This window comes from Schistocerca cancellata, chromosome 1 (genome assembly GCF_023864275.1).
Source record: "Schistocerca cancellata isolate TAMUIC-IGC-003103 chromosome 1, iqSchCanc2.1, whole genome shotgun sequence".
Taxonomy (NCBI): domain Eukaryota; kingdom Metazoa; phylum Arthropoda; class Insecta; order Orthoptera; family Acrididae; genus Schistocerca; species Schistocerca cancellata.
Genome location: NC_064626.1, coordinates 705,192,344 through 705,217,926, shown reverse-complemented (window position 1 = coordinate 705,217,926; position 25,583 = coordinate 705,192,344). Strand labels below are relative to the sequence as shown.

Here is a 25,583-nt window from a genome sequence, read left to right as displayed (position 1 = left end):
TGTTCATATACATATCTAAGATTCTAGTAGCCTCTTAACAGAGTTCTGTTTGTTAAGGTAACCATATTTTCTAGAGCCAAATTTGCAACACATTAAAAAAATTTACACTGCAAAGAAAATCACAATAGAATGTAATTAATTCAAATTATCACTTTACTTTGTTACAAAATGTGCATTAACTTGTATTTTATTAGTACCGTCTAAGATGAAGGAGTGTGAGCAGACACACGGTATTTATCAGTGCTGTAAATTTTCTTGACCATGATGTCTGTATTCTTCAACAGCATTATGAAAACATTCAACTCAAGTTTCATCATAATTCACTGTAGTCACCAACACCACTTTTCTAGTTTCTACAACAAGTTGTGTTTTGTCACTGCTCCGTATGTTATTTGTTTGGGAAAATACCCTTTCAGTAGCAGCATACCAGTACAAATTAAATGAACATATAATTCAAGATAAATCATTTCATAACTGTTAAATTCAGGACAAATAGTTACCCCAAATTACTTTTGAAAAAATTCAAGACAGAGCTGGGAAAATTGTGACTGTCCCGAAAATAGGGTGGACAGAGGGACGGATCGTCACATCAAATGTGTGCGCTGTCTGTAGCACCCAGGTTATCTAAGCAACTTTCCAGTTCTGTGTCTGACCTAGGATGTTCTGATTAAGTGTGCTATTGCTACTCTGATGCGAGCTCACAGGTCGTGCAAGTGCTGTCCAAAGAAAAAAATGTTATGGGGTTCCACAGAACCTGGGTGTCAGTTCTGGTCTGTACCAAGTGTTCCACACATTTTGCCAACTGCAGGAAGGTGGCCAGCCAATAACTAACATGGGGGAGGGGAATCAGCTTTAGGTTGTGTGAACATAATGCCATAAACAGCACCTTTATACCTGTTCCCATTTATAAAATATATGTGATCAAAGTTGCAAAGATCATTTTGGACCATACTGTAAGCATACAGGAGAATGTCAGTATAGAAACGGGGATCAGCAATCGTGATGTTATAGCAACCATAACGAAAGTTAATAAATCAGTCAAGAAGGCAGTGTGTCAGCTAAATAAAGCAGCTAAGCAGTTGTTAGCATGTCTCTTAGAGAGTGAATTGATGTCACTTAGTTGCAGTAAGATGGACGTAAAGGTATAATGGTCAAAGTTCAAGCAGATTGTAAATTGTGGTCTGGAGAGTTATGTGCCTAGTAAGTGGATAAAGGATGGTAAAGACCTGCCATTGTTTAATAATGAAATTCAGAAGATGCTGAGGAAGCAGAGGCTGTTACACTCTAGGTTCAAACGAGAACACGTAAATGAGGACAAGAAAAGATCAGTAGACATTTGTGTGTCTTGAAAAGATCTATGCGCAAAGCATACAGCTACCACCATAATACCTTAGCAAAAGATCTGGCAGAGAACCTGAGAAAATTCTAATCCTATGTAAAACTGCTAAGTGTCTCTAAAGCTTCCATTCAGTCCCTTGTTGACCAATCTAGTGTGGCAGTTGAAGACAGCAAAACAGAAGCCGAAGTTCTAAATTTTGCAGTCGCGAAATCATTCACGTAGGGGAATTGTACAAACATACCGGCATTTAACAATCAGACTGACTCCCATATGGATGACAATGTGATAAGCATCCCTGGCATAGAGAAAAACTGAAAGATTTCAAAGCAAATAAGTCACCAGGTCCAGGTGGAATCCCACTTATGTTTTACAAAGAGTACTCTACCACTTTGGCCCCTTATCTAGCTTGCATTTATCACGAATCTCTCACCAAGTCCAAAGCCCCAAGTGACTGGAAAAAAGTGCAGGCGGATCCTGTATATAAGAAGGGTAAAAGAACAGACCTGCAAAGTTACAGACCAGTACCCTTAACTTTGGTTTGCTGCAGAATCCTTGAACATATTCTCAGTTCAGATACAATAAATTTTCTTGATACTGAGAAGCTTATGTCCACGAATCAGCATGGTTTTAGAAAGCATCATTCTTGCAAAACTGAGCTTGCTCATTTCTCACATGATATACTGTAAACTATGGATGAAGGGCAATACGCTGATTCCATATTTCTAAATTTCCAGAAAGTATTTGACACGGTGTTTCATTGCAGACTGTTAACAAAGCTATGAGCATACGGAATAATTCACAGATATGTGAGTGGCTCGAAGACTTTGTAAGTAATAGAACCCAGTATGTAGTTCTTGATGGTGAGTGTTCCTCAGACACAAGGGTATTGTCAGGAGTGCCCCAGGGAAGTGTGATAGGACTGCTGTTGTTCTCTATGTACATAAATGATTTGGTGGATGGAGCAGGCAGCAATCTGTGATTGTTTACTGATGATGATGTAGTGTACAGTAAGGGATTGAATGCAGATGAGTAGGAAAAACAAACCTGTAATGTTTGTATAAGCATTAGTAGTGTAGTGCTTTACACAGTCACATTGTTTAAGTATCTGGGTGTAACACTGCAGAGCGATAAGAAATGGAAAGAGCATGTGATGGCTGTGGTAGGGAAGGTGAATGATCAAATTCGGTTTATTGGGAGAATTTTAGGTAAGTGTGGTTCATCTGTAAAGGAGATCACATATAGGACATCGGTACAACCGTTTCTTGAATGCTGCTTTAGTCTTCGAGATCTGTACCAGTTCAGATTGAAGGGGGACATCGAAGCAATTCAGAGGTGGGTACTAGATTCATTACCTGTAGGTTTGAACAACATGTAAGTACTAGGAGATACTTTGGGAACTCAAATGGAAATCAATGGAATGAATGTGACATTGTTTACGAGGAACACTGTTAGAAAATTTAGAGAACCGGCATTTGAAGCTGACTACCGAATGGTCCTACTGCCACCAACATACAGTGCGCATAAAGACCATGAAGATAAGATATGAGAAATTGGGGCTCATACGGAGGCGTATAGACAGTCGTTTTGCCCTTACTATATTTACAAGTGGAACAGAAAGGAAATGACTAGTAGTGGTACAGGGTACCCTCTGCCTCGCACCGTATGGTGGCATGTGGAGTATCTATGTAGATGTAGAAGATCTGTGAATACTATATACATATGAATAGATGTAAATATTTGCATGAAGATGACAAAGCAGGCAAATTTGGCTAGTAACCTTGAATAAAATGTTGTGTTTCATATATATTGACAGCTTTAGCAGAATTTTAAAATGCTATATTCCACGAAAAACAATGTTTTTTGATCATAAGACATGTTTCAACAGTTGTCTGGTACCTCCTCGAGGTTTGATGTTATTTCTTAATTTGTATTGCTTACATATTAAATTTACAGAACAACATTCTTTGGTAAATTATAGACTGGCAACACCACCATGTTTTTATCATTGTAACTCCCCGCAAAGCTTTATATTTACTCCTTGAGTAGAATATAAACTGCCAGTTATACAGTTTCTTGGCCTCACAGATAACCTTGTTAAATTTTTAAACTGTTTGAAAAAGTCATGAAAAACTTATTGTCCTTAGTTCTGGTGCATACAAACAACTGGTATTTTTCCCCCTCCCCAAGGGATTTGTATTCCTTCTTTCTAGCTTTTTTCAGTGCTGTGTGGATGTAAACATGATTGGAAATGCTAGATGACAGTATTGCAGAGCATAAAAAAAACTATGTTAATTACCACATAGCAAAATATTAGGGTTCTTTGAGTTGTAGAGTCTAGTTCTCAAATGAATATTACGCCAAGCACTTCTTTCTCATTTTGCTTTCCTTATCTGCATAGGATACGATACAATAAAACTATCGCTCTTAGTACAATAATTCCATATGCCCTCGCTGAACTACATGCTGTAGTGTTGCAAAAGGCCACATGGTGTCCCACTACACATGAAATTCCAAACAGACATGCGACAAAAGACAGAGAAAACACCAATCAAGGGCTTCGTACGTGATTGAAGCTGTACGTGTGCAGTTACGCCTGTTTTCTGGTGTTCTCTGGCAACTGTTGAAACAAACCTATTTTTAACAGGTCACGGGAAAATATTGCAAATGCTGGTTTGACAAGCATTACTTCAAAGTAATTTTCCTTTCCACAAGATGAATTATGTTACATATGAGAATGTGTGAAGAATTTCTTAAATCACAGAGTGTTTGACTCTCATTCAGAACCTAACATATTGAGGACTAGCCACATTGGAAAATTTCAGGTCCAGAAGACCAGCTACGTATTTGAAATTTTAATGGCACATTTGTGTTCATTTATCATGACTAATATTATGTGAAAGCTTAGCTTTGCTTGCAGATATGCTGCATGTATGTTAATTTAAACCATTAACTTTACCAGTTTGTGTTTTCACACTATTTAACAGTAATGTTGCTATTGGCTGACTGCATCACTCATTCTATCCTCTGAATATCTGCTGTCATTAGCTGAAGATCACATAACATGAGCTATGATTGGCTGACAAAAGCACTTCACAATCTCGATTTCAATGGAATCTGTACTTATAGCCGGTCGGAGTGGCCTTGCAGTTCTAGGCGCTACAGTCTGGAGCTGAGTGACCACTACGGTCGCAGGTTCGAATCCTGCCTCGGGCATGGATGTGTGTGATGTCCTTAGGTTAGTTAGGTTTAATTAGTTCTACGTTCTAGGCGACTGATGACCTCAGAAGTTAAGTCGCATATTGCTCAGAGCCATTTGTACTTATACTTCCATAATATGAAAATATGCGGTGTAGACGTTGCTGCATCTCAAAGATTTTTCCAGAACACATTGTTTTTTTTGTTGTGTTTCATTTCCTAAAGTGCCATGAAGTTCTATGCCGTTATATAAAACCTTTTACCATTTAAAGGATTGACGAGTTTTACAACTCCGAGGGAAAGTACGAGGGTTGAATGAAAAGTAATGCCTCCACCTTCGTTAATTGGGAGTGGATGGGAATATTTTGATAAATCAAATGCAGAAATAATCCTTAGGATGTGATCTTTAATTACCAATATTCACTTTTCCACATTTTGTAGATGGATACATTTCTGCCAACAATGAACAAGTTTTCTGAATCCGTCACGTAAGAAGTTGACACTCTGTTTCCGCAACCACAGTCTCGCAGTTATCTCAACATCTTCATCAGAAGCATAATGTTGTCCCCACAGATTGTATTTCATTATCGGGAACAGAAGGATGTCAGACAGTACTGAATCTGTACTGTATGGAGGATGCCATACAGTTAGGAGATTCTGTCTCTGAAGTTCTGCTGTTGTGGCATGTGAAGTGTGTGTTTTGGCATTAGGAGATTCTGTCTCTGAAGTTTTGCTGTTGTGGCATGTGAAGTGTGTGTTTTGGCATTATCATGTTGCAGGAAAACATCTTTAAACTTACATGCCCAACGACGCACAGTTCTCACATCAACACAACCACCATAAACTGCTTTCATTCTCTGATGAATCTCCTTTGGGGTCACACCTTCTGCTGTCAAGAATTCAATGACTGCACATTGCTTGAATTGCATTGATTGACCGTCTGCACAGGGTTCCATACTTCACACTGTAACAACACAACCGTACAATGCTAAGCCTTCCCGCCAACTGGAGTTGTAGAGAAGAGGCTACAGAAAAAGCGAGTACCTGCCGCATACCAATGCTGCCAACTGTTGAAGAGTTACAAAGGTGGAGGCATTACTTTTCAGTCAAACCTCGTATGTTTACCTCAGCTCAGTACAGCCAATAGATACACATAAAACAGAACCAAAAATTTACATTCCTAGCTTTCGAAACAAATGTTCCTTCATCGGGGAGGAGAGAGGGGAAAGAAAGGGAAGAAGGGAAAGGAGATTCAGTTACTCACAACCCAGGTTATGAAGCAACAGGGAAAGGAAAATAGGGAGGGTAGCAAGGATGGAGGCATGGTTATCAGAGGGAAGCCAAAGATATTCTAATGTAAGTACTGTGCCAGCTTCAAACCAAAGAGGATGCATACAGAAGTAAGGAGGTGTATAGTATAAAGATAAACACAACCATGCAGGATGAAAAGATTCGTGAATGGCTAAAGGGGAAAGGGAAAGAGGAGAAGACTGAAGAGTGAATAGGAGTGAGGTTGTTTAACGTAAGTTCAGTCCAGGGGGATGGCGGGATGAAAGGATGTGTTGGAGTGCAAGTTCCCATCTCCGCAGTTCAGAGGGACTGGTGTTGGGTGGGAGAGGCCAAATGGCACATACGGTGTAGCAGGTTCCTAGGTCCCTAGAATTATGCTGGAGGGCATGCTCCGCTACTGGGTATTGGGCATCTCCTAGGCGGACAGTTCGTCTGTGTCCATTCATGCGCTCAGCCAGTTTAGTTGTTGTCATGCCGATGTAAAAGGCTGTGCAGTGCAGGCATGTCAGTTGATAAATGACATGTGTTGTTTCACACGTAGCCCTGCCTTGAATTGTGTACGTTTTACCAGTAGCGGGGCTGGAGTAGGTGGTTGTGGGGGGATGCATGGGGCAGGTTTTGCAGCGGGGTCGGTTACAGGGGTAGGAACCGCTGGGTAGAGAAGGTAGTCTGCGAATATTGTAGGGTTTAACAAGGATGTTACGGAGGTTAGGGGGGCGACGAAAGGCAACTCTGGGTGGTGTGGGGAGAATTTTGTGAAGGGATGATCTCATTTCAGGGGTTGACTTGAGAAAGTCATATCCCTGGCGGAGTAGTTTGTTGATGTTTTCGAGGCCAGGATAATATTGGGTGACAAGGGGGATGCTTCTGTGTGGTCTGGGGGTAGGAACATTGTTGTTGGACGGGGAGGAATGTATTGCTCGGGAAATCTGTTTGTGGAACAGTGTTCCTACCCCCAGACCACACAGAAGCATCCCCCTTGTCACCCAATATTATCCTGGCCTCGAGAACATCAACAAACTACTCCGCCAGGGATATGACTTTCTCAAGTCAACCCCTGAAATGAGATCATCCCTTGACAAAATTCTCCCCACACCACCCAGAGTTGCCTTTCGTCGCCCCCCTAACCTACATCTACATCTACATCTACATTTATACTCCGCAAGCCACCCAACGGTGTGTGGCGGAGGGTACTTTACGTGCCACTGTCATTATCACCCTTTCCTGTTCCAGTCGCGTATGGTTTGCGGGAAGAACGACTGTCTGAAAGCCTCTGTGCGCGCTCTAATCTCTCTAATTTTACATTCGTGATCTCCTCGGGAGGTATAAGTAGGGGGAAGCAATATATTCGATACCTCATCCAGAAACGCACCCTCTCGAAACCTGGCGAGCAAGCTACACCGCGATGCAGAGCGCCTCTCTTGCAGAGTCTGCCACTTGAGTTTGTTAAACATCTCCGTAACGCTATCACGGTTACCAAATAACCCTGTGACGAAACGCGCCGCTCTTCTTTGGATCTTCTCTATCTCCTCCGTCAACCCGATCTGGTACGGATCCCACACTGATGAGCAATACTCAAGTATAGGTCGAACGAGTGTTTTGTAAGCCACCTCCTTTGTTGATGGACTACATTTTCTAAGGACTCTCCCAATGAATCTCAACCTGGTACCCGCCTTACCAACAATTAATTTTATATGATCATTCCACTTCAAATCGTTCCGCACGCATACTCCCAGATATTTTACAGAAGTAACTGCTACCAGTGTTTGTTCCGCTATCATATAATCATACAATAAAGGATCCTTCTTTCTATGTATTCGCAATACATTACATTTGTCTATGTTAAGGGTCAGTTGCCACTCCCTGCACCAAGTGCCTATCCGCTGCAGATCTTCCTGCATTTCGCTACAATTTTCTAATGCTGCAACTTTCCTGTATACTACAGCATCATCCGCGAAAAGCCGCATGGAACTTCCGACACTATCTACTAGGTCATTTATATATATTGTGAAAAGCAATGGTCCCATAACACTCCCCTGTGGCACGCCAGAGGTTACTTTAATGTCTGTAGACGTCTCTCCGTTGATAACAACATGCTGTGTTCTGTTTGCTAAAAACTCTTCAATCCAGCCACACAGCTGGTCTGATATTCCGTAGGCTCTTACTTTGTTTATCAGGCGACAGTGCGGAACTGTATCGAACGCCTTCCGGAAGTCAAGAAAAATAGCATCTACCTGGGAGCCTGTATCTAATATTTTCTGGGTCTCATGAACAAATAAAGCGAGTTGGGTTTCACACGATCGCTGTTTCCGGAATCCATGTTGATTCCTACATAGTAGATTCTGAGTTTCCAAAAACGACATGATACTCGAGCAAAACACATGTTCTAAAATTCTACAACAGATCGACGTCAGAGATATAGGTCTATAGTTTTGCGCATCTGCTCGACGACCATTCTTGAAGACTGGGACTACCTGTGCTCTTTTCCAATCATTTGGAACCTTCTGTTCCTCTAGAGACTTGCGGTACACGGCTGTTAGAAGGGGGGGCAAGTTCTTTCGCGCGTAAACCTCCGTAACATCCTTGTTAAACCCTACAATATTCGCAGACTACCTTCTCTACCCAGTGGTTCCTACCCCTGTAACCGACCCCGCTGCAAAACCTGCCCCATGCATCCACCCACAACCACCTACTCCAGCCCCGCTACTGGTAAAACGTACACAATTCAAGGCAGGGCTACGTGTGAAACAACACATGTCATTTATCAACTGACATGCCTGCACTGCACAGCCTTTTACATCGGCATGACAACAACTAAACTGGCTGAGCGCATGAATGGACACAGACGAACTGTCCGCCTAGGAGATGCCCAATACCCAGTAGCGGAGCATGCCCTCCAGCATAATTCTAGGGACCTAGGAACCTGCTACACCGTATGTGCCATTTGGCCTCTCCCACCCAACACCAGTCCCTCTGAACTGCGGAGATGGGAACTTGCACTCCAACACATCCTTTCATCCCGCCATCCCCCTGGACTGAACCTACGTTAAACAACCTCACTCCCATTCACTCTTCAGTCTTTTCCTCTTTCCCTTTCCTCTTTAGCCATTCACGAATCTTTTCATCCTGCATAGTTGTGTTTATCTTTATACTATATACCTCCTTACTTCTGTATGCATCCTCTTTGGTTTGAAGCTGGCACAGTACTTACATTAGAATATCTTTGGCTTCCCTCTGACAACCATGCCTCCATCCTTGCTACCCTCCCTATTTTCCTTTCCCTGTTGCTTCATAACCTGGGTTGTGAGTAACTGAATCTCCTTTCCCTTCTTCCCTTTCTTTCCCCTCTCTCCTCCCCGATGAAGGAACATTTGTTTCGAAAGCTAGGAATGTAAATTTTTGGTTCTGTTTTATGTGTATCTATTGGCTGTACTGAGCTGAGGTAAGTACTGGCCAGCCCCTCTATCTCTTTGTTAGTATTTGTTTCACATCTTTGTATGAGATTTTCCATTAATCATTTAAACCTCGTATGTTGTCACTTAACACTTAAAACCAGGAAATATTGTATTTTTAACTGGGGAATCCGGGAATTTATTTTACTTGCCCACCAATGCACTCTGCTTGTCTATGAATATGCCTGCCCTCACATTCCCATGCTGTTCAACATCAGGCCATTGTCAAATCTGAATGTCCCACAGAGCCAGGTGCTACATAATTTGATCGGCCAAACAAATGTAGACTCACAATGAGGCCCTTTTCACGTCCTATCAGACAATGATAACAACACTAATCCACTCAGGTAGCCCTTTTACATGATCATGGTAGGTACATCAACAAAGTTATATTGGCTACCACTGACTCTTTCTGGGTGCACCATTTTTTTCTCTGGCGTTGTTTTTATTTCAGAATGCAGAAGATATGTCAAAAATCTTCATGTCTTTGACACTCAATTTTTAATATTTTGGAGGCTTCTACAGATGAGTAAATAAGGATAATATCAGTGGTTCTATTGGTGAAGTGTTCAAGAGCAGCCAAATTCAGTGTTCTTGTGTTACGTTTTCATAAATTACTTAACTCTTAATGATGAATTTCATGGTCATCAAAACTAAATTAATGTTGAGAGTGTTCCAGGGAAGTGTGTTAACACCACTCCAGTGCTCTATGTTGTAAATGATCTATAGATAAGGGTGGGACAATCTAGGGCTGTTTTGCATATCACAGTGTTGCATACATGAAAGTATTGTGTTGGATGACAGTTATGGAATACAACATGACAAGGAGATAATTTCTAAATGGTGTGATGAACAGCAGCTGTATGGAAATGTAGAATATGTAAGCTAATGTTGATTTACAGAACAAATACGTCGATAATGTGCAAATGCAGGATCACAATGATTAAATAATGTTGTGAAATGACATGAAAGGAACAAGCACATAAAGTAAGTTTTATGGAGGACAAATGGCCAACCACAATTTATTGGGAGAGTTCCAGGAGTATTCCTTACGTTTTTGTGGTCCCCACTGAGTCAGACTAAAGGAAGATATTGAAGGAATTCAGGGGAACACTGGAGGGTTTGTTACTGGTTGGTTTGTTCAGTGTCATAGGAGCTTACATGGGAATCCTTGGTGGAGAGTGGCAGATTATCCTTTCACAATATGCTGTTGAGGAAGCTTAGAGGATCAGCATTTGTGATAAAATGCGGAATGAATTTACTGCCTCTAACATTCATCTCAAATAAGGGCAAAAAAAAAAAAGGAGATTAGGATTTGCAGACAATCATTTTTCCCCCTCTTCCATCTTGAGTGGAGTATTAAGAGGGAATACCAGCAGTGGTACAAAGTACCCTTTGACATATACTGTGCAGTGGCTTGGGTGTCTAGATGTAGATATTTTGTTACCCTTTGTTATCAATATTAAGCGGAGGAAAAATAGGATTTTCTCTAAGGATCTTTGTGTTAACCACACATTACATATGGTACTATGGAAAGGAAAGAACAGCTTTTAAGCAGACTGTAATTTGGTAATCACCTTAAACATATGTAACATGTTGTATGCACAAGATTTAATTCCACATTTCAAGAGGGGTCATTATTTTACAAGAACATCAATAACATGGAGATTTTTTGAAGTTATGTATATTTCAGTATTTATTGTATTCCACAACAGTTCTCATTGTTGACATGTTGTTACTTCTGAGTTTTTGTCTTATTTTTTCTGGCCTGAATGCTGTACCTTCACAGGATAGTCATGTTATTTTTTTGGGTTTGATGGTTGGATGTCCTTCCTGACTGAACTTCTGAGTTTTTGTGAGCTTACATATACTTCCAGATCCATTATTTGTACCAACGTTAATAATGTTAATTGTGAAATATTGTCACAGTCATGGATATAATGGCAGTTTCCTTCAATTTCAAAATATTGCATTCCTTGTGTTATATTTAATAACAGCACTGTTAATTTTTATTATCTAATTAGGAATTTAAAAATTTCACTAAATATAAATTTAAACTGATCTATCTCATCTAAATAGCCTGAATTTGCAGGTAAAATGTATATACTTTGGAGTTAAGGAGACCACTCACTGAAAAGCCGAAGCATTAGTTGCTAGCGTCAGATGGATGCTCAGTGCCAGTGCTATAGTTCGGTAGGTGGCCTAGTTTATGGTGGGTGTTGTGTCAGGTAGGGTGGGGAGAGAGAGAGAGAGAGAGAGGGAAGGAAGGAGGTGGCAAGCAGGAAGAGGGGTTAGCATGGTTGACGAGTGGCTCAGTGAGACCTGTTTGCCGGCTAGGAATGCAAAGGGAAGGGTGACAGATGCACTGGCTAGGCCCACGCTGAAAGTGGCATTGGGATGTAAATTGGGAGGTGGTATTAAGAGGGAGGGAGGGGACTGTTGGGTGGATTGTGTGGGACAGTGGCTTACCAGAGATTGAGGCCAGGATAATTACAGGAGCGGAAGGATGTGCTACAGGGAGGACTCCCATCTGTGTAATTCAGAGAAGCTGGTGGTGGAAGGAGGACCCAAATGGCCCAATTTATGAAGCAGCAATTGAAGCTGCTCAGTTTCATGTTGGCCACTGAGTGGTCAACCTTGTTCTTGACGAAAGTTTGGCGGTGTCTCTTCATCCAGGAATATTGAGTAGAAAACTAGGGGACATTGGGATTTGGAATTCTTTAGTCTGTATACCTCATGATCATAGAGTTTGTCATAGAAAGCATTAGGAAGGAACCTGCAAATATATATACTTCTGAACACATCATATATATCCAGTATATCCTCATTTCACTGCAGACAGTTTGGCTTTCACTGGTATCATTCAGCAGCTGTTAATAACTAGGCTAATTCTTTTGTTATATATTTCAGCCTCATGTCACACTAGTGGTATGACACCACTTTTGTCACCTGAGGCTGAAGTACAAAATAAAACTTTTACAAGACATTCGCCGTGTTACCGTAAAATGTGCCCCTAAAACACAACAGAGATTCTGAACCAGATCCCAAGAGAAAACTGATGTCAATCACATTATAGAAGTCACTTCTCGTGTTTGTAAACTCCTGCAGCAAAAAGAAAAGACATATGTCAGTTTCTGTGCCCTATGAATTACGGGGACATACCAAAAAGCTATAAATGTTGTGACTTAGGGCTCTCCAAGAAGATCTGTGAGTTTAAGGAATGTGAGTGCTCACACTGTGGACTTTAGGGCCACCAGAAAAGTACACATACAGAAATCATTGAGAAACCTGTCTTCATCCCTTGTTGCAACAGGAACCAAAAGTTTAACTGACCTGGCAAGGACTGTGCAACTTACACAGTGCTGTTAGAATGAATACATACTATGAATACATATAAACTAATACCAAATGTAGAGTGGTCAACACCATATCAAATCTGTGTAAAGCAAGTAACAGAATACACGTTGCACAGGAAACAGAAGCCCAAGTCCCCATTGACAGTAGCCAGGAACTGGCCTCATGCTGTAGCCTGGTGTCAGCAACTTAGGATTATACTACCAGGGAGAGGAATGTCACCTTACGACAAAATGCCACTGCAAATCACTACAGAGTTTATTGAGAAGCAGCATACTGACTTCCTGAATTTCATAGATGACATGATACCAGAGAAGAGATCAGAGATGGCAGTTGCAAAGGAACTTAGAAGACTCTCTCTTGAATGGGTAATAAAGCAGACAGAGATGTGTTGCATGATAAACAAACTTGAGCTGCAGCAACATTGTGTAAGTGAAGCTGAACACTCAGGAAGATTAGCACAGACAGTATAACTCATAATGACCTGTCCACAAGACAAGAAAGCACTTTGTTGTCACATGCACAATCACTCCAGACTAGGTCTGTGAACTTTGTTCAAGGCTCCGGGGGCTGCTGGCAGAAGAGATGTTCCTGGTGCAGTAACTCCTGCCATGGAAGGCTTCCTGACTTTTTAGCTTGCCTTACCACATGTACAGAGAGATCCTGCAAAGCGTATGATAAAGATGGTGTGATATTGACAACATCAGCACCGCACCTGCAGTAGCACCAGACACCCACACAGCTTCGACATTATCTGCGATCCTCCCTGTATCCGCATGAAGTGGAATGTGGTGACCGTGGTAATGCTGATGAATATAACAGCTGCAAAACCCTGAAAATCAGGTCTTTCCATCAAACACAAGAAAAATATTTCTAACTTTTTGAGCCCTATTCAAACTGATACACAATTACATGCACACTAAATTTATAATAATTCAGAAATTAATGTCAAGTCATTTGGAGGATTCCAGTGTACTGCAGGTTGCTCTTTAGACATATTATCATAGTTGGGCATCCCAAAGGGAAATCTATTATGTATCCTACACCTGTTGCGTTAGACATGACTCTTTTGAGAATGAATAAACTGCCAACAGAGTTTAAACCATTATGTAACCTCCTTTGGCAGGCGTTCAGGAGAAGAAATGAACCGTTGGACATTCAGCATTTACACAAGGATTTTGTAAAAGCATATGGATGCATTTTCTTTGGCCTTGCCCTCCCCTCTCCGAAGTGCTTTGTTTACACTCAATACACATAAAAGGGTAAATGTAAAACTGATAAAAATCTGTGTGAAGTAAATTGGCTGTGACTGAAATATGAAAATTAATTGACGAGCTGCTGTGCAGGATTAGCCGAGTGGTCTAAGGCACTGCAGTCATAGACTGTGTGGCTGGTCCCGGTGGAGGTTTGAGTCCTCCCTCGGGCATGGGTGTGTGTGTTTATCCTTAGGATAATTTAGTTTAAGTAGTGTGTAAGCTTAGGGACTGATGACCTTAGCAGTTAAGTCCCATAAGATTTCACCAAAAAAAAGTTGACGAGCTGAGTGTTGATAAACCTGTTTGCAAGAGCCATACTGTAGAAACAATAGGCTCCCACATTACCTGTGGATATGTTAATAGTTACAAGCCACAATGGGACAATGTCTGCCTTGTTACTACAAGTAGGAAATTCACTGTGACTAAGGTAGCTCAGTTGTGTGGCAGGCACATGGTCACAGTAGAAGAGGATTGCAGCCAAAGTGAATTGTCATAAGCATATGCATGCAGTATTCCCATCCCATCGTACCTTATGTAGATAAACTCTGGGTGGTAGCTTAATATGGATGAGTAGAGTGTCTCCTAGTGGCAACAGATACAAATGCGAAATTCTCTGTGTCACAGCAGGCAAACAGTACATTCAAGGAATGAGCAAGTGAAGCCACCAACATAGTTGTTACTTTAACAAACCACATACCAGCAGCTAAGATTAAATGTTGGCAGGTGCTTCAGTCTCTAACAATCCAGTGACCGTAATTTGATTGTCATCAAAGGGAAAGTGGTGGTAATGGAGAGACACAAAGAGAGGAAAGCCTGATTGGGTTAGACATCAGGAAAATGGATTGGAGTGGCTTAGTTGCATACATTGCAGCATTTCCAATGGAATTGCTTTCGCTACATGTTGACTTGTGTGTGCAGCTACTAACTGAACTCTTGCAAAGAGCACAGGGCATTTATATACCTAAGAAAATTGTAAGAAGTCAGGCTACAATCCTTTGGAGCCCCAAACTTTCCACACTGAAGCGAAGGGTAAGATCAAGAAGGAGAGCTGATCAACGTGCTTTAGGGCAGTCAGAGTGCACTGCAAGGTTCCTTGAATACAGCGCAATTAAGATATACTACAAAACATTGCTTCAGGAAACTAAAATAATACACTAGAAGAGGTTTCTACGAAGGCAACTGCAATTTGACTTATGGGAATGATATATACTGTTGACTGAAAACATTAAGGAACCTACTATCATGTCCACAATTTGTAAGGAGGATGGCTTAATTATGACTGGATGGAGGGAACCAGCAAAATATCTGCTGACCGCTCTACTTCCTAATGATAACACTAACACAGAGACTGAAATACATGCACAACCTAGAAGTTAACTAGATAATGAATTTGACAGTCAGATTTTTCGTTCAAGAAGCAGTTGCTGTCACAATTTTCAAGCTTAAAACTGGAAAGACATCTGGTCTAGATGGTGTTTATCCTGAGATCATGCCACAGGAAGCTCCACGGATGGTGCAACATTTGACAGCCTTACTAAATGAGGTGTTGCAAGTAGGTATGATTCTGATGATACGGAAAACAACCAGAGCAGTAGTGAGTCAAAAGGAAAAGGATAAAGACCTGACATTACTGAAAAGCTATAAATCTAATTGCTTATTAAATGTCTTGCCCAAAGTTCAGGAGTGTCTACTCTGCGATCGGTTGCAGGTGCACAGGGAAGTCTTCGGTCTAAACCAGTGTCAGTATGGCTTCAGAAAAGGGAAGTGTACAGATGATATGATTGACAGAGCTCCTCATATAGTAGAAAATTCGATATCAAAGTATGCAGTCACACTCATGGTTGACATTGTGGCACATTCAATAATCTTTGGTGCCCTCTGGTGTCTGCATGCCTCTAAGGTATCAGTGTCCCCAAATTCTGAATAACAGCTTTGGGCAGAGCAAGATAATCAAAAAAGTTACCAAGGGCTGTCCTCAAGGCTCCATAAGTGGTCCTTTGTTTTGGGAACTTAGTATTGAACCCCTGTTACATTTGTTAGAGGAGGCAGATACTACTGAAGGTGATGTTGTATACACAGATGATATCCTATTAGTTGTGTCTGCAGACTCCAGGATGAGACTTGAGGAAAAGACAAATGATGTGCTTGTTCAGATGCAGAGTTGGTACAAGGGTAACAAACCGATTATAGCTGTTCCTAAAACAACACACACACATCGAAGGGAAGACTTTTTCGTGCCAGAAATTCCTCGTTGAAGCTTGACAGAATCCCTGTAAAATGCAGCACAGTTTGTAGATATTTAGGTATTCTTCTAGATGAGAAAAAAAATTTTCTACAACATGTAAAATTTGGTACTCAGAAAGCTGCTAAATTTATGCATCGTGTTGCCCGTGCTGGCACTGATGATTATAAATTACTGTTGCATGTGATGCGGTCATCTCAGGAAGCAATTTTCAATGCCATAATGGGCTTTGCTACCAATGCCTGGGCACATCGCCTTCAACTGGGCAGCTATAAAACAGTACTGCGACGAATTTGACAGTGCATTCGTTTGATGCTCATTGGTGCCTTTCGCACTACATCTGTTGATGGATTACTGTTGGCTCTTGGGATATGTCTGATGGATATCGTGATACGTTATAGGGCAATGCTGTATTGGTTGGGGCATGGACAATAAAACTGTGTATACAAGATCAAAGGTACTCATATTACTGATAAAAGACGTTTCTGAGCATGGGAGTTTGTGAAGCCTGACCGATATACTAGAAGCACTGTAATGTGAGTTTACAGTGTATTCACAAGTGTTGGGACAGGCTCAAACTGTGCGACATCGCCCATACTCGACGTATGATGCACCTATTAACAGGCCATGGTCCATATCCCAAACATTGCATCGACTGGTCTGTAGTAACACACCAATTTCTAAATGTGGAGAGGAAGGCTCTACTGATCATGTCGTTCTCAGATGCCCCCATCTTTGGGTAAAGGAGAATGCAGACAGTTTGCGTACGATCTGCAAACAGTTGTAAATGATCAAAATTTGTGGACTACAGCCAGTATGACAGCACTTAAGAGTTTCTAAAAGGCAGCAGCTTAACTTTCAGTCTGTAAGATAAAATGGATGCTCTGAATATCCAAACATCATCATCAGATCACAAGAAGCATTTCCTCCATTACAGTGACAGGTACATATAAATTAATTAAGAGCAACTTTAGGGACATAAAAAAAAGAAATAAATCCATAGACACCCACACAGGTATGTGTAGACTCGAGGATTGCTGATGCATACATGTAACAGTGTGAGCAGTGTAGAATAGTGTAGCATCAATCAGTTTGGAAGTACATATAGTTGTGGCTAGTAAGCAAATCTCGAGTTATTCCGAGGCTGCCAGAAACGTATCTAGTGATATAAGCTGGAAATTATTCAGTTGGAACTAGAGTTAATTCCTGTTATTTTATGTTTTCTCGAGTTATTCTGAGACTGCCAGTAACATATCTAGTATTATAAGCTGGAAATTATTCGTTTGGAACTTGAGTTGATTCCTGTTGTTTTATGCTTTTTTATTATTCTTATTTTCAATTTTTTGTCTTATTTTTACATTAATATTGCAAATGGTTGCTGTTAATATAATTTACTACTACATACAAATATAAATTATTGTATGTCACCGTGATTATTGAATGTGTACGACCTGTTTAGAGTTTATAAAATGATAGGTCATTAAAATTAAAAAATCCCCTAAGACTGTATGCCTTGCCTGTGTAAATAACTTGCCTACTATTTTAAGCACATTTATTCTTTTTTAACAAATTGGATAATCTGGAAAATAATGCTTATTGTTTATGACCATCTGTTAAGTGAATGATCAGTTCTTCCTCTAATTTTATTTGCCAGATCCTTATTTATTTCATCATTCATCATTGTGGTCAGAATTACATAGTTGTGCCTTTCTGGCTTAATGATAGACACACACAGGCGCTCTCTCTCTCTCTCTCTCGCTCTCTCTCTCTCTCTCTCTCTCTCTCTCTCTTTTATGCAGCAACTTCAATGTAATGATATGATATTTTTGTCATCATTTGATTTGTTTTGATGTAATTTCTTAGAATAACTACCATCTACCATCGCTAACAATGTTTTCACCTCTTTTCGTGTTGTGCTTTACTATCTCAAGTGAGCAAGACTGATTATTTAAATGTTACAGTAGTCATGAAGATAGTATCATTGTGGATGTATCGCAGTCTTCCCAATTTCAGCATTACCTTTGTTACAGGATAGAAACGACGTAGACAAAAGAATTGCTGAACCTCTGAATCGGCCTACTGCTGCTGGCTCTAAAGGTGACAGTGGTAATACTTGTTTTGATTATTCTTTTCTCTCTCTCTCTCTCTCTCTCTCTCTCTCTCTCTCTGCCCCCCCCCTCTCTCCCCCACCCACCCCGTGCATGTGCGCATGCGTGTACACACACACACACACACACACACACACACACACACACACACACAACACACACATTCATTGTGGTGTTGGTATATATGTGTTTGAGTTGTACATGGTTTTGGATGATGCAACAAAACTGTAGTAGATGCATTTACTGCTGAGAGCCAGAGTGAGGAACAGAGCATATGGTGGATAAGGGGTGACAGTTACTTCAGTGAAGTTTGTTGGTCTAAGAGGAGCACCTTCAAAATTTAGGTCTGTGAACCCTACTGTTACCCTAGTGTAGGTGAAATAGCAGAGGAATATGTATATCTAGGAGAGTTTCTATGACTACTGAACTTAAAAACCTCAATGATGTTGTCTTTTCCTGTTCAGTGGATGAATTGATATGTGCTTGGAAAAACTGAATAATAAAGATGGCGCTGTCAAATATAACTTTCTACCATTGCACAAATATTGTAACGGAAAACTTTAACAAAAAATATATAGAAAAAACAAATGTTGCTGCCAGAATAGCACGACAGTCTGTGTGATACAAGTCAGTAGCAGTTAGTCAGAAGCATTGGCAAGAGGCAGCAGAATGGAACTTATGCAATTGACAGTACTGAACTGTAGCTTGGCAGTGACTAACTGTGACATGGTACACATTGCTTATTTAAAGGCCCATGGGAAGGTTTTAAGAAATGTTATTTTAAGATTAATGGAAAATGCAAGAATTCTAATAAGTGCTTTTACACATCCAGCAGTGAAGTTATTTCATTTAATTATTAAGTGTGTATTCATAAAATGGCATTAATGTGACATTCTGTTTTCTGAGGAGATGGTTAATCATGCGTTTTTCTCTTATGCTTTTTAATAAAGCCTACTAAGAATATTCTAGAATACAAAATTAATGTATTTCACTAACATGTTTTTCTAGTAAAAGTATACATTACTGAACCTTACAAACATCCATAGCTGCAAGTATTACCATTAACCTTGTGGCAAAATGGTTTAAGGTAGAAAATGTATAGCAGAGAAACAGGACTTTCAAATTAGGTATGTCTGTATGAAAACAAACAGTTGTTTGTGGAGTCACATTTTAAAGTGCACGCAATTATTCTGAATGTTAAATTTTGAATATTTCTTTAAATAAAATGTTTCTATATAAAATATATATACTTTGTAATCAACCAAGTCTCAGTTACAAACTGAACAATAAATTAATACAAAAATAGAGTTCGCATAATTATTTTGATTTTTACTTGCATAGATACTGCATACAGATACTTCACGTAAAAGAAACAAAGCAGATATTATTTATATTACAAGTGGTGTCAGAGCAAGTCTAGTTATTCCACTGTGTTACATTTGAAGTTGGTCAGTTAATGAAGTGTAGCCACTTACATTTAACATATATCTTGGTAACAAAGTATTTCATGTTGATATATTCCTTATCTTTCACCTGTGTTAGGAAATGTAACTGTGAATTATTGATCTGACAGGCTTACATTTTCCTGGGGACATACTGAGTGTCAGGTGACTGTAACTGTGATCGTTCCACTAGAAATATTTATGTATTACAAGTGATCTTTTTGCCTAAAGATCTATTCAAGAAAACAGCTGTTTACTTCATATCAAAATCTGGGTCATACATCGGTTTGTTAATTGCCAAGGATCAGTTGTACTTTCTCTAATTTTTGTTAACATGTGCATTCATACAGGAAGAGACCAAGTATCTGGAGCATATGCAGACTTTATTCACTTCTTGTGGCAGGAGTTGTTAATAATAGACTGAAACACACAATGAAAGCTGTGCTGGGAACAGCATTATACCATGACAAAAATTTTCATCACTCCATGAATGCAAGGAGGGTATCAACTGCAAGCAGGGTTTCAGCTGCAAGCAGAAATGCATGATCTGTATACATTCAGGACTCTTCCTTCATTGTGATGTGGAGATTCCAAGGTGGTGTGGTGTGTTGACATTCCTGTTGCAAGAAATCTAGGGAGACCATTCCATGTTTGCATACAAGCTATATACTTGAGTGCAGCCTGTTGCATGTTCCCATCAAAAACAAGCACTCCAGGCCATCCAGGGGTCCACATCTTTTACCTTTGGAGGCTAAGAAAGGTGTTATTCTGCTGAGTATAGCATAGGAATTTGAGGTGACAAAAAGACAGATGCAGCTAGGAGAACTGCATTAGCCCTACTGATGTTATACGTGCTGCCGCCTCTGCATCAGGGTTGGACAAACTTTTCTGTTCGTTCACTAGTAACCAAGCCTTACCCAGAATCTGAACTGTCAGAGAACAGGCGGAGGGGAAAGTAAAGGGGGACCATGAGACTTAGACTCACAGGGACGGGTAGATGAGTTGATTATGAGTTTCTTACTAAAGAAGTTCTCACAAACTCAAAATTTCAGCCTTTTGGGAAGAGCAGCTGCTGTGAAAGAGTTCCATCAAATTAATGCTTATGCATCAACTTTTCGGACAAATTGTGTTCTGTCTCCTCGACTGTTCAAACCAATTGTGTTGTGTGTCCTCTTTTTAGCTCTTTGTTATTACTAGATATGCTGGTACTTTCAAAATTCTTATTGTTGTTTGAACAGGTGAAATTGGCCACAGCAAGTACACATTTCTTCTTTTGGCCCTGTTTACAATTTGTATGTGACAAAAAGCCTAACTTGTTGTCATCTGGTTATTTTTGCTCTGTTTGATAAAAATAGTTTGCTACTTCTCCAACTAAAATTTCATTTGGCATTACTTTTGCATATTCAGAAAGATCTCTGTAATACCCAGAATAGTTTGTGTTAAAATGCCTTTATACATTGCACTCCATGCAAACTATGGTGTTTTCATTGAAATCATTTGTTCATCTGTGTAATGAAAACACAGGTTTTACAAAAGTACATTATGACTTATCTTGTTCCCATTAATGACTACTAGAATGAATTTTTAATCTAGTTTACAGGAAGAAATTGTAGAAACAGATACATTCCACATTTTGTTGACAGTGTGATCCAAAGGTGTCCCTCAAGCCAACCCATGTTCTACATGAAGTGACCATACTGTGTTCAGGTACATGTAATGTCAGTGGCAGAATAAGTTGCTGTAAGTGAAAGATAACGTGTTGAGGGCAGTCAGCCAACCAACCAACCTTAGTGGTGTATCTTCTAGCCACTGAGGCAAGGTTAAGTTACATTAAAGTAAAATGCTGTTACTGGATGTGTGAGTCTTTTTTGTAATGTGGACCATTCAGTTTGTGTGCAGACATCATTATGCCACATTTTGTTAGAATGCTTTTTTTATGGTCTGAGGATCGTCCCTAATTTGTGTGGGAACTTTTGCAATCACGCATCATATGCCAAGTACTCTATAAATTTTTGTACAGATTCTCATCTAATTCATATTGTTACAGAACATTGTTTATTTTTGCATGACAGAATGATTCTAGCCAGCTTGCCAAACAAAATTTGTTGAAAGGCTTTCTACATTAACATACCTGCACTGCTATTTTATAAATTCACATTTTGGCACTAATAAGTATGTTATCATGCATCCCATCCCAAACATCATCATTATCTTCATTTACTTATGTGATGTCTTCATTCATGTGTGTCCATGCAACATAAACTCTCTTAAGATAAACATTTCATTCATCAAAATGAAGTTATGTCCTTACGTGTCAGTATGACATCATCTCCCTATTGCTGACCGTTTATGTATTTCAATATGATTGACTTGGATAGTTAATACTCACATAATGGTGATTGACAGACAATGGAAGGATTGAATATTGACAGGAAGTGATTAGAGCACCAGCCACATAGCGGTCTCGGTACACTTTCACAATGGGTATGAGGTGTTGCCCACTGCTGAAAATAAATTTCTCCCCATTTCCATACAAAAACAATGAGTGGATATACTTATTACTGGGAGCTCCGGCGTTAGGTGGGTGATGGAGTATATCACAGAAACATGAAGACTGATCTTGGTCCTCATGCTAATTCTTCTGTTCTTGGTTGTGTGTTATTGTGCAGCCAAATTTACTCTGTTTAGAATCATGGCGTACGACATGGTTATCTTGTAACTTCGAGAATTTCCAGTTCTTCTTAAGATAAAATGAACTGCTTATCAATCTGATATACTGTTTTTTCTTACTGTGATGATGATTGTTTTTGCCGAAACTGGTAAAGAATGTAGAATAATGCATACAGCTGATGGCTGGAAAGCAGTTGTTTAAGTTCCTGACAGCTATAGCAAGCCATCTCACCAAAACATTAGACGGAAGACTCTTGGGTGGTGGCTGTTGAACACACTGGGTGCAGCTAGCTGCAACTAATGGCTTGTATCAGTACCAGGATTGCCTATCACCTGGATTCGTTTCCATTAAGGTTTTGGTTGAAGCAGTGAAAACCAGTAGCCACACTTGCATGGCAGAAGCAAAGAATTCAATCTGCAGCAGCATTCTCAGAACTGGTAGTAGTCCTCAAGCTTGGTGGTAGGCAGAGGGCTTGAATGAGAGACTATGAATAGTGTGCATTTATTGTGGATGAGTATTTCTTGACTCACAGGGTTAAGTGAAGACACATAGGTCCCTCTCAGTAAGTGAAGTGTGCACCACATGCAGGAAATGCCCTCAGGAGTCATCAACTATGAGTATCATGCATCTTTGGGATTTTAATTTAGAGAAATCTTAGAATGGGCCATTTCGTACTGTGCTCAGAAATATGAGTAGTTCACCAACCATTAATCAGAGGAACAACATTTGTCTTTGCGAGAAAGAAAGAGAAAAGGTCATTCTTGTGTTAGTTAACTGCCCAAGTATCCAGGGTAAGGTCACATGACTTATTGTTATTGTTATTATTATTACTGTTATTAACAACAATATGAAAGATTGCTATTCACCATATAGAAGAGACATAGGGTTGCAACAGACACAAGGAAATGACTGCTTTACATTTTAGCTTTCTGCCAAAAGGCGACCTTCTTCTGAAGTAGGAACACACACACACACTCACACATATTCACACAAGCACAACTCACACACATATGATAACTGTCTCTAGCCACTGTGAGTGGACTGTATTCTGCCTGACGGAAGCAGCAATCCAGCAGCGAGGGTATGGAGGTGGCATGGGAGAGGGAGGAATGGATAGCAGGGTGGTGTGGGGGGTGGGGGAAGCTGTAATGCTGCTTGTGGGAGTGCAGGGACGTGGTGGGGATAGGATAGTGCTGTTAGGTGCAGTCAGGAACTTTAACGAGGTGAAGAGGGGGGTGGGGGTTGAAAAGGAGAAAAGTAAAGAAGGGCGAGAGGACTGGATGTGCCAGTGGAATAGAAGGCTGTGTTTTGCTGGAGTGGAAGCAGCAAAGGGGTTAGATAAGTGGAGGGCAGGGACTAGCTAATTTTATATTGAAGGGACAGTTCTCACTTGTGCAACTCTGAAAATCTGGTATTGGTCGGTAGGATCCAGATGGTGTAGATTGTGAAGCAGTCATTGAAGTGAAGCGCATTGTGTTGGACATCTGTTTAGCAACTGTGTGGCACAGCTGTTGCTGTCACACCATCCTGGGCTTTCCATTGTATTATTGTTATTATTAATCATCATCATTATTTATTTTTGTTGTTGTTAATAATAATAATATTGACATAGTACTACTATGAGCAGAAAGCTAGCTGAAATGAGAAGTGAATAGCAATGCAAACATAGTATTACCAGGAAAAGAAAGTTGGCTTACCCAGAAGTGAATAGCAATGCAATCTTCAATTATGAATAGACTTTACATCAAGAATAGGCTGGACACCAGTAGTGGTTGCTATTTATAGCCATAAAGAAGTAAAAAATTGTACATAATGATTTATTACCAACCCCTTAGGGGTCCGCCGACTATTTATAGGCGGTCTGCGGCCACCTTTCACCAAATGGTGTACAATAATGAGTAAAATTATTGAATAAAAATGTGAACATCAAATTCATCACTATTTTTTTTTCGTGTGAAAAACATGTGTACTTTTACTTCAGGTCATATTCCCAAGCAGCCTTTGCGGTTCCTAAGTGAGAATGCATACACAGTTTAGTGTCGGAGAATGCGGCTTCTCTGCGACTGTTTTGCAACAATACAGGGATCATTTGTGTGCCGGCTCACAGTGCTAGATGTGCTGAAACCTCGTACGCATGCGCGGAGTGAGCTTTGTCGATCAATCACAGCACTTGCTGGCTGTATACGGCCCAAGGCATCGTTAAATGTTAAACTTGCTTTGTCAGTGCACTACCTATTTCATAAGTTGATTTTTGACTAGTTTATTACTTCTAACATGGATCGGTGGCGGAAGTCAGGATCATTGAAGAAGGGTGCAGTTTCTCCATCGCCTTCACAAGGGAAGTTTCCAGTTGAAATGAATGAGAAGGGAGGGTGCCCAAGGGAGGACAATCACAAGAAGCTCCACAGCCGGATTTATTACATGAAAACGCTGCAAGTACTCCATTGGTTGCAATATCCTTTGGAAGTGGAATAACCAAGAAGCGTAAATACAACGAAAGCTATTTAGAAATGGGCTTTATGGAGACAAAGGAGGGTAAAGCTCAGTGTGTAATTTGTGTGCGAGTCCTTCCGAACAGTTCAGTGTTCCAGTTAAATTGCGCCGTCATTTTGAAGGTACTCACCCGGATTTCCAGGCTAAAGACATCGATTTTTTCAAAAGGAAGATCGCTGAACTAGCTGCTTCTCAGAATTGCATGAAAACTCATGCCAAAACAATTAATGAAAATTCATTAAAAGCTTCTGTCTTGGTTAGTTATCGAGTGGGAAAAACAGGCAAAGCTCATACCATTGCAGAAAATCTCATAAAGCCGTGTGTTAGTGATATTGTTTCGTGCATGCTAGACGAAAAGGCAGTAAAGCTTGTATCTCCAGTGCCATTATCAAACAATACTGTCAAGAGACGCATTGTTGACATGTCAAATGATGTGAAAGACACTCTTGTTTCTCGCATTCAACACAATTCAATTTCTGTGTAGATAGATGGATCCACTGATGTTGCAGGATTAGCACTTTTATTGGCTTTTGTCCATTATGAATATTCTGGATGTTTTGAGGAGGACCTTTTATTGTTCAGACCACTACCTGCCAACACAACAGGTGCTGAAATATTCCATCTGTTCGATGATTTTTTAAGGACTAATGAAGTGTCATAGTCTTAATTGCATAGATGTGTGCCCAGATGGTGCAAAAGCTATGACAGGTCCTACAGTTGGAGCAATAACGAAAATAAAAG

The 25,583-nt window shown here is 40.2% G+C and overlaps 1 protein-coding gene across 3 annotated transcripts in view; it reads left to right on the top strand.

The window, feature by feature from the left end:
• Window positions 1-25,583, top strand: part of LOC126184718 (uncharacterized) — a 189,142-nt gene that overhangs the window by 155,503 nt on the left and 8,056 nt on the right. For 2 of the 3 annotated variants that reach the window (XM_049927245.1, XM_049927264.1), the window contains one exon: window positions 18,159-18,234. In XM_049927245.1, coding sequence (XP_049783202.1) covers window positions 18,159-18,234 — 76 coding nt within the window. The remainder of the gene's footprint in view (window positions 1-18,158; window positions 18,235-25,583) is intronic. The other variant, XM_049927254.1, reaches the window with a different exon arrangement.